Source organism: Serinus canaria, chromosome Z (genome assembly GCF_022539315.1).
Source record: "Serinus canaria isolate serCan28SL12 chromosome Z, serCan2020, whole genome shotgun sequence".
NCBI lineage: Eukaryota > Metazoa > Chordata > Aves > Passeriformes > Fringillidae > Serinus > Serinus canaria.
This window is the reverse complement of record NC_066343.1, coordinates 18681007-18694607: the sequence shown is the minus strand read 5'-3', so window position 1 is coordinate 18694607 and position 13601 is coordinate 18681007. Positions and strand designations below refer to the sequence as shown.

Below are 13601 nucleotides of genomic sequence, written 5' to 3'. Positions count from 1 at the left end.
AAATGAGTTAAAAGAAGTATGTTTATTAGGACAAATGCAAAGTTTATAAAAATATCATAACAAGTATTATACTTATATAAAATGTCATTACATTGCATGAGATTATAGTTTCATTAGAAGTATCAGTTTTGGTCTGTATTCAAAGACCTAATTATCTTTTCCTGCTTTATTAAGCTACTATTTCTATTATCTGTAAATTATTATAAAAATAGATAAAATACATAATATTTTCAAATTATGTATTGAATAGAAAGTAGTTCTCTTTAATACACAGGCAAACTGGGATAAAAGTCATCTCCATAATTTTCTGCTTTGTACATCTGATATCATGAGTACTCTTTTTGGTCTGATGCCATTGTACAAGCAAGGGAGAAGAGAGACAAACCATTACTCACAGTGCAGAAAAACCCACTCTTTTTAGTAAGCAACACTATTCTCTTATCTACTACATTAACTCTGGGGCAAGAAACAATCTGCTTCCAAAGCTGCTGCTATCTTTTAAGTAAGTTGAACTACTGAGATCTTCTGGAGGTGTTGCCCATACAATACTCCTGTCAGAACCACTACACTCTTCAATTGCTTCTAAATTTAATTTTCCTGGATTGCTGTAGTTGCCAGATAACCACAGGATTTGGCTCTTCAATTTGACATTTCCTGTGTAAACTGCAAACAGTAAATGCCCTTCAAAAAATGTATAGGTAATTTTGAAATAAATTCAAACCCTGACCTACAAATAGGGCAAATTAGGCAATAAAAAGCCAGGAAAAAATATTTTCTTGAATAGATTAAATTTACCTAACTAGTTTTCTTAGATTTGTCTTCTTCCCTGCAAATGAAATTCTTCTCTTCATAAGGGAAAAAGGAAAAGAAAGCTTCAAAACCTTTTTCAAAAGCTTGGCTTAGATTTTGAAAATCTATAAAGACTAAAAATTGTTGACACACTTAAGTTCTTAAACTTGAAAGATCATTAAAAGATTACTCTCAAATCAAAGATTATTTAAGTGTTGTTCCTTCTGACATATAATTATTTTTCTGTTTTTCTTCATACAGAAAAGTACATTTTAAATATATTTATTAGGACTGTAACTGCACATATATATACTGGTATACAGATTCTAAAAAAAAAATTAGGCAGATTATTAATCAGTATTGGTTAGGGAATACTGTGTTTGTGTTTCACTTTTGGAAGCACAACTCTATAGCCACTCACCATAATTTTCTACACAAAAAACTATTCCAATAGTTTCAAAAGTATTCCTATGGGTCTTAGTCATGTACATTTAGCTACCTCAAAGCCATAAACTACTTATTTTTATGCTACCTATATTTGCTCCATGCTTTATCCTCCCTCTTCCATCTGGCTCCTCATTCCTTTGTTGCTCATCTCTCTGAATGCAATCACCACAGTACTAGTTGAAACTTCCTTTAACTGCTTAGCTTCCACCACTTTTTTGCATATTTTCCAATATTCTCCTTTATTCTATGAGCAACCTGCAACTGATAACTGCCATTGTTACCATACAGTCTTGCTGGTACATGTGGCCTATGACAGCTTTCCATAACTCACTTTCTCTGTAAAAGCAATTTTTAAGGGAAGCAGTGTATTGTTTCCTTCTCCTTGCCAGACAAGAGATAACCTGTATTTATTTTTTCATATGGCTAAAACAAGGAAGAAAATGAAGCAACATAATATGTCAAATACTTCCAAATCAGGAAGACTTCTCGCTTTAAAGTTTCTTACATACTGCCTTAAAAAAAAAAAAAAAACCATGAAAAATGCCGAGCATAGTGTGATATGGATGGGGAAAACAAAGAACAATCAGGATTTGTACAATCAGTTTTACTGATTCCAGGTTGCTGAGAATTTGGGAAAAAAGTGACACCATTCACTGTTAAAAACAATTTAAAATTACCCCAAATAAACAAATCATAAAATAGTAAGTTTACATTTGTCACTACAATTTCCTCAGGTCATATGAATTTCCTTTGATATCACTGCAATGACTGCAGAATGACAGACTATGAACTACTACTCAATGAAATTAATATTAAATCAGTATACTTTTCTTTTTAGAATATCAGCACTATCCTAAATAACTTGATAAATTAAGGCACAAATCTGAATTATAGCATTAAAAACACATAAATAAATATTTTAATTACCATATTGCTCTCCCTGCAGTCTTATAGCTGCAGCTAATATACTTCTTTCAACTGTAAGATTCTTAATAGCAGTAACAATCTTGGCATCTTTATTTCCATAAAGAACTTTGTGCATATTTTGAGATACGTCTTGTTCCTCCTTCTCTATTATTCTATAATTTCATTTCTAATTATCAGAGAATGAAATTACTCACTGCCTAGCATCAATAAATACATTATTATCTTATAAAAACACTAATATTCAAGCATTCAGGGATGGTTCTCCAACACCTTTTTCAAAAACAAAGTACTGTGCTATACCTTTAAATTCAGGCTGACATACAATTGGGTAAGCGCAGTCCAAGTCGGAATGGACGAGTAAATGCTTTGCTTTGAGCGTGAACATAAATTAGGTTATTAATGTAAAAGATACAAAGTACCACATATTCACTAGTTACATATGCTATTAACTTTCAAATAACCATACTTGGCAAGGCTTTCAGCACTGAATGTAGATTTTTGTGACAGGTCAAATTTAAAGAATGGAGATATGTAAGACTGAGAAACAATTAAGGCCAAAGAAGAGGATGTAGGTAGAGAATTCAAACAGCAGGCAAGGTCAGACAGCCATCTTTGTAACGCTGTGACTCCTTCCAGTGGGAGAAGACCAAATCAAACATAAAAAATGTAAAGAAGGCATAATAATTTCATTCTAGAATAAGAAACATAGGCTGTACTCAACAAGGTACCAATTCTACTTATTTGGTGCTTGCTTGCTTGGGATAATTATTGGGTTTTGTCCAAATCTAATTCAGGTCTGAAAACGCCTACAAAGATTTGCACAATTTAGCTCATGAACCAGCGTAAAGGCTCAGAAAACTACTTGGTTACACAGTCACTAGACAAACAGTTCGAATTTATTCCTAATTAAGCATTCAACAGAATAAGTAACTTAAATAAATCAATTATTTGAACTAAAGATTAGCATTCATTCCAATCCAATGTTTCATCAACTGGTGTGCAAGAGCTCGACTTGGTGGTACAAAGAAAGAACACTGGTTTCCTTTAACAAGAACTTCCACAACCTGCAATAAAAGCAGATTTTTTTATCTTTAGAAGATGGCATTATAAAATATATAGAAACTAACATTGTATTAATGCAGAAATTATCTTCCTATAATTATCCACCAGTCTGCCATTGCTATACCTACTAAAGAGCTACTAAGAGATTCTCCAAGGTAAATGCAGAGAAAGTCCAACATTGTGTGAATGATGACATTTTTGAGCTTAATGTGCTCCAAAGGATACCTTCTTCCTAACAGAACTGTGGAAACTGCTTATATACTATTTAAGGTTTCTGTGAAACCTTTTTATGGCAAGGACCACCAGATGGTGCTCTACACTGTGACAAAAATAATTATTTTAATGTTTACATGTAGTGCCACAGAGATGTGTTTTCTTGGTCTTCTGAAGCAGTTGCAAGTAACATGTGAATACACTTTCAATACATTTTTGAAGCATATTTCCAGCTGTCTGCCAATCTGCATGAGACTAGTTGCATTCAGAACTGATATTCCTTTAAAATAATGCTCCCAGTATTAACAGAAACATACTGAGATTGTAGGTGACTAACTTTGCCTTCAAGGTGACTTACAGTCAAAACACTTTGAAGTGCTAGGCAGATGTCTACTGTTATTAAAAGCTTAGCTTCTAAGCTGCCTGTAGGAAAACCTGTGAAAACTAAGTTGTGCAAGAAATCTTTCCTTCTACTCATGAACTGAAATACTTCTGTGAAATTCTTTTCTGCCCCACTGTCACGGTTTGAGCCTGGCACAATGCCAGTGCCCCCATGAAAATGCTTCCTCCCTGGTGTCTGCTGTGAGATGTGATCAGAAATAGAGCAAAGCAGGCTCCAGCTTAGGAATAAAGGGGTAAAAACTTTATTAACCTACAACTATAAAAGAAAACACACAGAACTCAGGATGAAAACCTTCCAAAATAATTCCTCCTCCCCCCACAAAATTTCCAATACATTCACCCCTCAGATCACCCACTCTCAGTCCAGCACCACCCTTCAGATTATTAATTCTCAATTCATCAAGGAGAGAGGAGTTCCTCTTGTACTTTTCCTGGCTTCCCCAGGAAACACAGTTGAAACCTCTTGTGTTTCCATGTCACACGTGGCACCGCCCGGAGATCATCTGCCATCCTGACATCTTCCTTCCATGCCCAGTGCTCTCACCACTGTGCATGGACCAGAGCTGCTTCTAGGGTTTTCCTTTTTAAAGGGTGCTTTGCCCAGTTCTAAAAAGAGCACAGTCTCTCACTTTTGGGACACCTGTCCCCCCTCCAATTTCACCCCCTGGGGCCGAGGGGTCTTGAGAACAGAGATCATCTTCTTCTTCTTCTCTGAAGATGGAGGGCACCACCACCACCCTCCTCACCCATCATCTCTGTTCACACACTCCTTCACATCACATCACTGCACTCTCTTGGCTCCAAGCCATTGCCTCCCCCTAAATGCAGTCTCTGTGCCACAGGAAAAATGGTTCTGTCCATGGCCATACAAGAAAAGTCCAGCCAAAGGCCACTCCATCACCTCCTCCCACCTAAGATTCTTTTCAGCTTCTCTCATGGCCCATTTCCTCTTATCTCATCTCTGTCTCTCTTCCCATTCAACTCCAGGAGGAATCAGCATTTGTAAGGCTTCCATCATCCAAGGTAGAAGTCTCAGGCTCTGCCTGTCCAGAACTCGGCTGCTCAGCCAGGCACCTTTGCCCCCGCCCCCTTCTCCTTCACGCTGGCCATGCTATGAAATTTCAAGGTGGCACAGGCACAGACACCAGCTCTCTCTCCCTTGTGGGCTGCCTGAAGCCTCTCAGGGTTCCTCCACCCTTCCATCTTGCAGGGGCCTTCAAGTTCCTTCTCTGTCCAAGGCCTGGCCCAGCTCCTCAGGCCGCATGGCTTCCCCTCTCCTGCCCAGCTCAGAGCCAGGCAGGCGACGTCTGACCTCTTTCCCTGATGGAACCAAGAGATCTTCCCTCAGGAGTTCTCAGCTTTTAAACCTCCTGTGTTCTCAAAGGCGTATCCATGTCCTCAGTGGCCACACCAGATGCCAATATTCAAATCTGAGCACCTACTGGTTTTTACCACAGCATCCCAAAAAACTCCTATCCTCTCAAACCACGACACCCACTTTATGTGACTATATTTTAACTACCGATGGAAGCTAAGTGTAGGATTTCTTATTAATGCACGGTAAGCTGCATTTAATAACAGAGTATTAAAATAGTACTGCATGAAAAAAAGGTAATTCAATCTAATGAATTCCCAGAGTCCTTACTTTTACTTTCACCCTCACAGCAAATCTGGTAGCATGCTTGTTTGGAAACACTGTATATGAATGAATAATGCTATTAAATACTACTACTACATGAAAAGCACAGGCTTGCTAAGGACATGGGTTAAAATAACTTGACTATCTCACAGAAGGGAAAGGTGAAGAGCAAACTGGCAAAAACATCATAAAATGAGCTTGCAAGTAACTCAGACGTTACTGTGAATACCTGTCTTTTTCTAGTTGTGTCTAACCTACAACGACAATATAATGGAACTGTAGTATAACAAAATGAAGAGTACACATGCTTATTTGACTTGCTGAAAAAGCAAGCGTCTGTTGTATGCCAGAACCAGTACAGTCACAGACTAATCAATAGAAGAAGAAAATGAAATTGAACTTTACCTGTTCTCTAGTGAACCAGCGGGCATCCTCTATTTCATTCTTGTCAACTTTAATTTCTGTGGACACTGCAACAGCTAAGCAGCCAATCATTAGGGAGGAGGGCATTGGCCACGGCTGACAAGAGACGTACTGAACATGGGCAACTTTGACTCCAGCTTCCTCCTCTACTTCTCTTCGAACAGCATTTTCTATGGTTTCGCCTAATCAAAAAGGGCAAAGAGCAAGCAGCTCATGAAAATACTCCAAGCAACGATCACACGCTGTGCTTTGAACTGACTCAAAAGATTTGAAACTGCCCAAGGCAATTATCTATAAAGATCTAGTTCACAGATCAGGGCAAAGACCTCAACACAAGACACAAAAGTCTAATAAAGTAAACAGCCACAAAAGCAAAATGAAACTTTGAAAATAAAGTGTAGTAATTTCTCCATAAAAATATTTATTTCCTGAATTGATAATTCATTATACACACAAACCATCATCACGGTACCTAAAATGTCAAAAATTAAGTAGAAAATAAATAATTCCTATAATTATTCTTGAAATATTCATTTGTAACTAGCACTGTGTTAATTTCTGGATTTTCAGTATGATTGCAACAGCAGGTACTGCAACTTGAAAAATCAGTATTTAGAATTACAATAGTAAGAAAATAGATATTTAGAATACGTGCTTACATTTCTGCATTGTATTATTCCCTTTGCTTGACTCCTTCTTCATTGTCTTAACACATGTAGACAATATTGTAAATTTTAACTGCAATGGACAGCTCTGTTTCCATATCCATAGAAAACTGTACATGCATGTGTGTTGAATGCTGATGGTCACCAGCCTACATAGACACACATGTACTGTGCTGTAACCGCTGATTACAGGTTAATTAAAGGACATGGTCCATCCATCAGAAATAAATATCTTGACTTCTTTCAAATGATACCTGAATAAACTTGTTCATGCTGTTACTCTCTGTCAACCTGCACATGTTTACTATTTCTTCACTATAATTTCAGTGGTGATGAAGATCTATTCACAATAGAAGAATATTTTGCAAGTTGTTCTGCAGGTACTTATAACTGTAACTAATTTCAACTATTATTGATTGACATAGCTACTGAAAAATCTCTTTATCTTTCTTTCAGAATTACGAAATTTCTGCTTATCTTCCACAGAATCAATCAGGCCCTAAACACATAAGCATATGCTTAACTTAATGTTAGCTTTAACTTACACTTTAGCACTTACTTTTTCCTATACTAAAATCCTTTGCTAAGTATCACCAGCCAAGGTGACGTGTTTTAAAACTTTTTTTTTTAATTTAAGTAGTGATTTAAGACTACGTGATTTGTAAACTATTCAGTATTTTTATTTACTCAAGTTTCTCTTTGCTTTTTTAAAATAAATCAGCAGCTGCAAAGTACAGAATGAGTGTATTTATTTTAATAACTCATCTATCAGGAAGCAAAAAAATTTCAGTTTGAGATAACACAAATTATATTTCTCTGTAACTGTAAAAGTATAAGACTTTCATTGAGAAAATACATTTGATAAAGGAAAATGAAATTACTCACCAGGTTCTACAAATCCAGCAAGGCAGGTAAACATTCCTGGGGGAAATCTCTTCTGCCTACCTAAAAGGCAATGGTTGCCATCTGGATGGATGACTTGCATTATCACAACAGGATCTGCAAAGGACAAGAAATGAATATATTTCAACATTTGAGAGACTTAATGCAGTAAAAACTTCTAGTCTATTCCATACCAATGCATATAAAGACAAAAATGATATCGAAATAATAATTGTGTCTGTGCCCAGAGTAAGCTGCTATTTCATTTCACTTTGGGGTTACCATCCATTGCAAGATACCTCTTTATTTGGTTGTGCCACATACATGCTTAGAAGAAGCAGCTTACTAACCAAGGCTTGAAATGCAGGACAGAAATTACCTGTAACCAAAGGACACAATCTGCTAAGAGTCAGTACTAATCAGCAGTACTAACCTATGCATCCAGCATATATCAACAGTTTCTGCAACCAACTTATTTATTATTATCTTCTGAAGAATGTCTTTTTGACTAAACATCAAATAACTGGATAACTTTGCTGACAACGTAAATACTGTCTAAATACTGACTACTTTCCACCTTTGACTTCATTTACTCTTTGCTATCAGTTTCTCTTATGATGATGCACTTTGACAAATTTTCTAACTTCTGGTCATTGAATTTCTTTCTTTCTTACATAATATTTTCTCCTATTGGTCTAACCAACCCTATTAACTTGTGATTTCTTCCCCTTTTTATTGTCATCTAGTTTTAAGTAAAAAAGTAAAATGTGACCCTTTTTACTGCCGATATCTCATTTATACTGCTGGAACTTCTAAATGATATTACTTGTTGAAATTAGGTTTGCACTGTCACAGCAATTCTGTATCACAGACTAGTGCAAGAAAGAGAAGCCTGAACTACTTAATCCTAAACAGAGCTGAGACACACATAGTCTGTGGAGAAACAAGTATGGAAGACCTAGGACAGAAGTAAGCAGCTGAAATAGCTAGAAATAAATTGATATACATGCATAGTAATTTATAAGCAATTGATTTAAAAGCAAGCCTCGTTTGAGCGAGTATTCTCACCAACTCTTGGATATGATGTGTTGTGAACTCCTTGGAGACTAGGACAATCTTTGTTTAAGCAAGTTTTCTTGTAACCCCCTTCTTCAATCTTGGTTGCACCCCCACATGTTGGGCAGAACCGGTAACGCTGGTGCCATGCTAGAACAGATCTCGCCTGGGCGATTACTCCTTTAAAACAATACATTGAGAATGCACAAGATCAAATACTATTTCATGTTAAGCTTTTAACAGCATAGAAAAATCAAGTACTGAGGTTTAACACAAAAAATCAGAGTGTGGTTTGAATCATAATCATGGCTATAAGAGAAGCTGAGCAGTATGAGTTATGCACACCCTTTTCTTTGCAGCACAGCAAATGCAATAGAACATAGTATTAAAGAGCTACAGGGCAATTTACATACATTCAGAAAAAAATTCATCCAGATCAATATACCCTGTTTCTCACAGAAGTCACTTTGTGTTGGCAAACTGCCAAAATTATATGTATCAAGTCTTTTTCAGATGACCATTTTATGGCTACTACAGGTATTGACACAATAAAGCATTGTTCCATTTAAACTTAAAGTTCAAGTCCAGCTTTCATTCTATACTTAGTAAAAACAAAACTGCTGCAACAGCAGTCATTAACAACATTTGTTGGTAATGTCCTTACTAACACTAACTCACTTTGGCATCCTGACTTTTCAACATTTCCTTGTCATATGAGTACCCAACACACTGTTACGAAGGACTTAGATTCTAATTTCTCATAATTAATAATTTTGTAATTTTTAATTTTAATTAGAATTTGATTACTGAAAACTCAGTAATGACAGATTTTTTCCTTTATGTTTATAATGTCTGCGCCTTAATATTTGAATAGTACTGTTTAAAACCCATGATGATCAACAGGTTTTACAGTCTAATACAGTCATTGCAGAAACCAGTCCTTTGCAAATGCACAAGTTCTTACATACAAAATCCTGCACAAAACCACTACCAGGCTTTTAAAATCAAAATATTTCTAAAGACACTGAAAACACAATTTCTTTGCAGTGTTTTGTCTTTTCTTTGAATTACACCTCAGGGAATACCAAAGTGTATCTTTCTGATTTCACATTTTGTACTTGCTGCATTTTATTACCTTACCAGATTCTTTTTCAGGTAACTGCAGTAGTGCTGGCATCGGTGGGTGAAGAAAGTAACAGTCCTCATGCTTCTGTTTAAATTTTTCAGCAGAAGAAGCATCTATGCTAAGAGCAAACCAAGCAACTAACCCATCTTCATCTTCTTGCTGAACTCTTCCATTGCAAACAGCCGCCAGGTTCATGTCAGACTGAAGGTCCACTCCAAGAAAAATCAAGGTACATTCTTCAGTTTGGCTCATGCACTGTTCAACATCCTTGTGGCACAACCTGCAAAGCTTTACTTCTGGTTGCTGTGAGCTCTCTCTTCCCCCAGCCAAAGTAACCAAGGGACTTAAATTTGAGAAGAGGATGTACACTGTAGCTGGATGGCTTTGTTTTTTACTTAGCCACTTAGAATCTGTTCTTTTATCACTCCTCCTGTCAAGAAGTGTCATGCCGAAATAATTTTCATATTCTTTCACATCATTTGACAAAAAACTAGGTTTCTGATTACCTTTCACATTAGCCAACAAATTAGCTATGTGTTTGTACCCCCAAAATTTAGCAATGTCCAGAGCCGTCTGCCTTGATTTATTAATGATGGATGTGTCACACCTGAATAAACAGAAAAGAGCTGAGGTTACCAGAGTAAATATGTTTAGCAAAGGTCCTGTTGCTGGTATTATTCTTACAGCATATGCATCTGACACTATTAAGGTACAAGAATTTCTAGACACTCTATACTGGGATAAACTTTAGGCAAAATGTTTAGCATCACGGTAATAAAATATAATTTACTTCTTCTTTTGCCAAGGCTTTATTTCACATTTTTGTTGATCCTTTCAGATTATCATTCACCACAATACATGAAGTAGTACAAAGGCAATGAATTTATTAAAATTCCACGTACTGTATCATTAAAAAAAGGCTCAAAACCAGAGCTTTGAAAGTCAGACCATAGGTCTGTTCCTCATAATCAGTAATCAAAATGGGGGGGAAAAAAAAAAAAAGAAAAAAAAGAAGCCTAACAAGCATTACTTTCTAGAACCTACTGGAAGCAGCAAAAAACATTTACCAGAAAATGTTTCATTGAGGTTAATTGGGTTGTTCAGCCTGGAGAAAAGAAGATTGAGGACAGACCTCACTGGGTGTCCAACATTCTCAAAAGAGAAAGCAGAGGTGCAGGTACTAATCTTTTGACTCTCATAACCAGTGACAGGACACAAAGCCGGAGTTCAAGGAATGTTCAGACAATGCTTTCAAACATGGGCACATGGCGGGATTCTTGGGAAGACCTGCGCAACTGCAGGAGTTGATCCTTGTGGGTCCCTTCTAACTCAGGATATTGGACGATTTACCATAAAATAAGAATCAAGAATACAGCCTCTCATTAGTGCCAGAAGCTGGTTCCTGTAGAGATCTTTAAGTTACCCAGAAGTCTGTAAAATGAAACAGGTAAGGGAATGCTGCCTCATCACATACATTTAAATACTAAAACCAAAAAGAAACCGAAACTTTAAATAGGTTGAGGTTGACTGGGAGGTCAAAATAACACAATTTAATTATTTGCTAATGTTAACATGGCAAGTAAGACAGAAATGTCACTGTAAATTACAAATTATGTTATAAATACTAGACTCATCAGTTTTTAAAACCAGGAGATGCCAGTAATATTAATGTTGCTGATACACAGTTAACTGTACCACAGGCAAGACCATTTTGAGATTTTATATTAAACTCCGTAATTTTTGAGAGAATTTGAGTATACTGTTTAGAAAACTATTCAAAACTTATATTACAAGTTTTTGCGGCTAAAGCAACTCCTCACATGACCAGTAACAGGACTCATGGGAATGACATTAATCTCTCTCAGGAGAGGATTAGGTTGGCTCTTAGGAAAATGTTCTTTACCCAGAGGGTGGTTGGGCACTGGAACAGGCTCCCCAGGGTAGTGCTCACAGCACCAAGGCTGACAGAGTTAAAGAAGTGTTTGGACAATGCTCTCAGGCACATGGTGTGATACTTGGAGACAGCTCTGTGCAGGACTATGACTTGGACTTAATCCTTGTGGGTCCCTTTCAATTTAGGACATTCTATGATGCTACAATTCTGTGACACAAAACCAACTGACTAGATTTCTAGAATTATTCTCTATAATGTTATGAAATATTATCTTCATAGACATTCATGTTGGTGTAACCAGCAACTATAATTGTCAAAATAATTATTCTAAGCATTAACTAAAAGAAGACCTATGAGGGTACACCATCAGTTCATGAACTACATTCAATTGCCTAACAGAACAACCATGAAAAGGACATTTAAAAGTGATATTCACTTTTTTTTTTAAGGAAAGCTTAAGTTAAAAAAAACTGTTATCCTATTTACCTACTGATAAATTTCCCAACATCTCAAAAGATTCCTCAATACACAAAACCTTGCACTAAGATACCCTCTACATACTGGAATGTACTGATTATAGTAGAAGCCAGTGGTTCAACTAACGCCCTGCTCTGAGCCCCAGCAGAGGCTACAGGTCTTGGGTATGACTGAAAAAAAACAAATGGGTGGAATGATTACTGGAAGATGTGGAATGCTATGCCTGAAGTTAGTCATTAACTACAGAATGAACTAAATTTGCTTTTCGCTGTAACTAGGAGTTCAGAATGGAACAGCCTGGGCTTGATTAATGTTAAACTCAGTTAAATGCATTTGATTCTAACTTAGTTTTAAAGCATTTTCCATTTGAAGTAATTTTGGAAAAGGTGAGTCTGTGATTTCCTACTGAAGAGCCAGCAAACATTCTACACTAACAAAGATTCAAGTGGATTACAAATCAAGTTTAGAGAAAAAATTTAAGTGGAACGATCAAATACACCCAATTTACTCTCAATACAGTGGCTGGAATTAGGGTGCGAACTTTGTTCTGTTCTATTGGCCTCTGTGAAAAGTAACAACATATCCTTGAATGTCAAAGGAGTAACTTTAGAGATGCTTTTAACTTTTAGACTTTCTTAGCAAATATGAAAAGCATGATGCAATAGCAGAACCCAGTTAGAAACTGATACAGAATACATTTTCCTGAGTTTTAGCCCTGAAAATTCTGCCATTATCTGCCTGGTAGATTTACTTCTGACACAAAACTGATAGGGGCAAAAAGGGGGTGCAAAACAGAGCTCTTGAACGGGCTCTACTAAACAGCTTACCCCTCTTGAAGAAGAACCTGCACAACCTCGAGGTGTCCATTTCTAGCGCCGTACATGAGGGCTGTCCAGCCATTCCCTGCGGCTGCATTGACCAGTGATGGGGAGTGCTTGAGCAGCACCTTCAGCCTGGCTGTGTCTCCAGCAGCAGCAAAGTTATGCAGCTGAGAAACCATGTCCTGATGCAGGTTCTTTTCAAAGACAGTCATTGCGCCTTCTAAGATTAAAAAAAAAAAAAAAAAAAAAGAAAGAAAAAAAAATGCCAGAGAGCATACTTCCCACTACTAAGACGATTAAAGTAAAAGATCGAACTTTAATACTGTACAGAAAATCAGTATTATTACCAAAAATACAGACACAAGAAATTCTTGTGATTGGTGTGATATTATTATTCTAAATCTTCGTCCCACCCATCTCTAAACATAGTGAAACTTTACCTCAACAATCAAAGCCAATTTTAAAGAGGCTTAAGGAACAGAAGATATCACTGTGGAAATGAAGATTCTGAGTGTGAAAAAAATAATCGTGGTTTCTAAACCAAAAAGCACACAGGCACACAGACACAGAGAGACAGACAGTCACACACACAGACACACAGACACACACGCACAGGCACGCACACACGCACTCAGACACTGCTGCCAGGACCGCTGCGACGGCTTCTATTTCCTCAGGTCCCGCTCCACGCCCTTCCCCAGGGCCCCGACCCGGCCTCAAGAGCGGGGCCACGTTACCGTGCGCAGTCTCCCCGGCGGCCAGGCCCCACCGTGCGCGT

At 37.2% G+C, this 13601-nt stretch overlaps 1 protein-coding gene across 1 annotated transcript; it reads right to left on the bottom strand.

Annotated features, from left to right (window-relative positions):
• Window positions 1-3: 3 nt before the first annotated feature.
• On the bottom strand, window positions 4-13035 carry NUDT12 (nudix hydrolase 12). The gene is made up of 6 exons (XM_018922845.3): window positions 12830-13035; window positions 9646-10238; window positions 8518-8685; window positions 7453-7566; window positions 5885-6084; window positions 4-3227 (listed from the first exon to the last, which is right to left on the bottom strand). The coding sequence occupies exons 1-6, from the start codon at window positions 13033-13035 to the stop codon at window positions 3117-3119; spliced, it is 1392 nt and encodes a 463-aa protein (XP_018778390.1). The 3' UTR covers window positions 4-3116.
• Between the last annotated feature and the right edge of the window lie 566 nt (window positions 13036-13601).

Excerpts from the sequence above, each read along its gene's own strand:
- NUDT12 (XM_018922845.3), bottom strand. The coding sequence starts at position 13,035 with ATGACTGTCTTTGAAAAGAACCTGCATCAGGACATGGTTTCTCAGCTG. Across the intron at positions 8,686-9,645 it reads GTTACCTGAAAAAGAATCTG|GAGTAATCGCCCAGGCGAGA; the intron begins GTAAGGTAATAA and ends ATTGTTTTAAAG. Across the intron at positions 3,228-5,884 it reads GCTGGTTCACTAGAGAACAG|GTTGTGGAAGTTCTTGTTAA; the intron begins GTAAAGTTCAAT and ends CTTTTATTGCAG.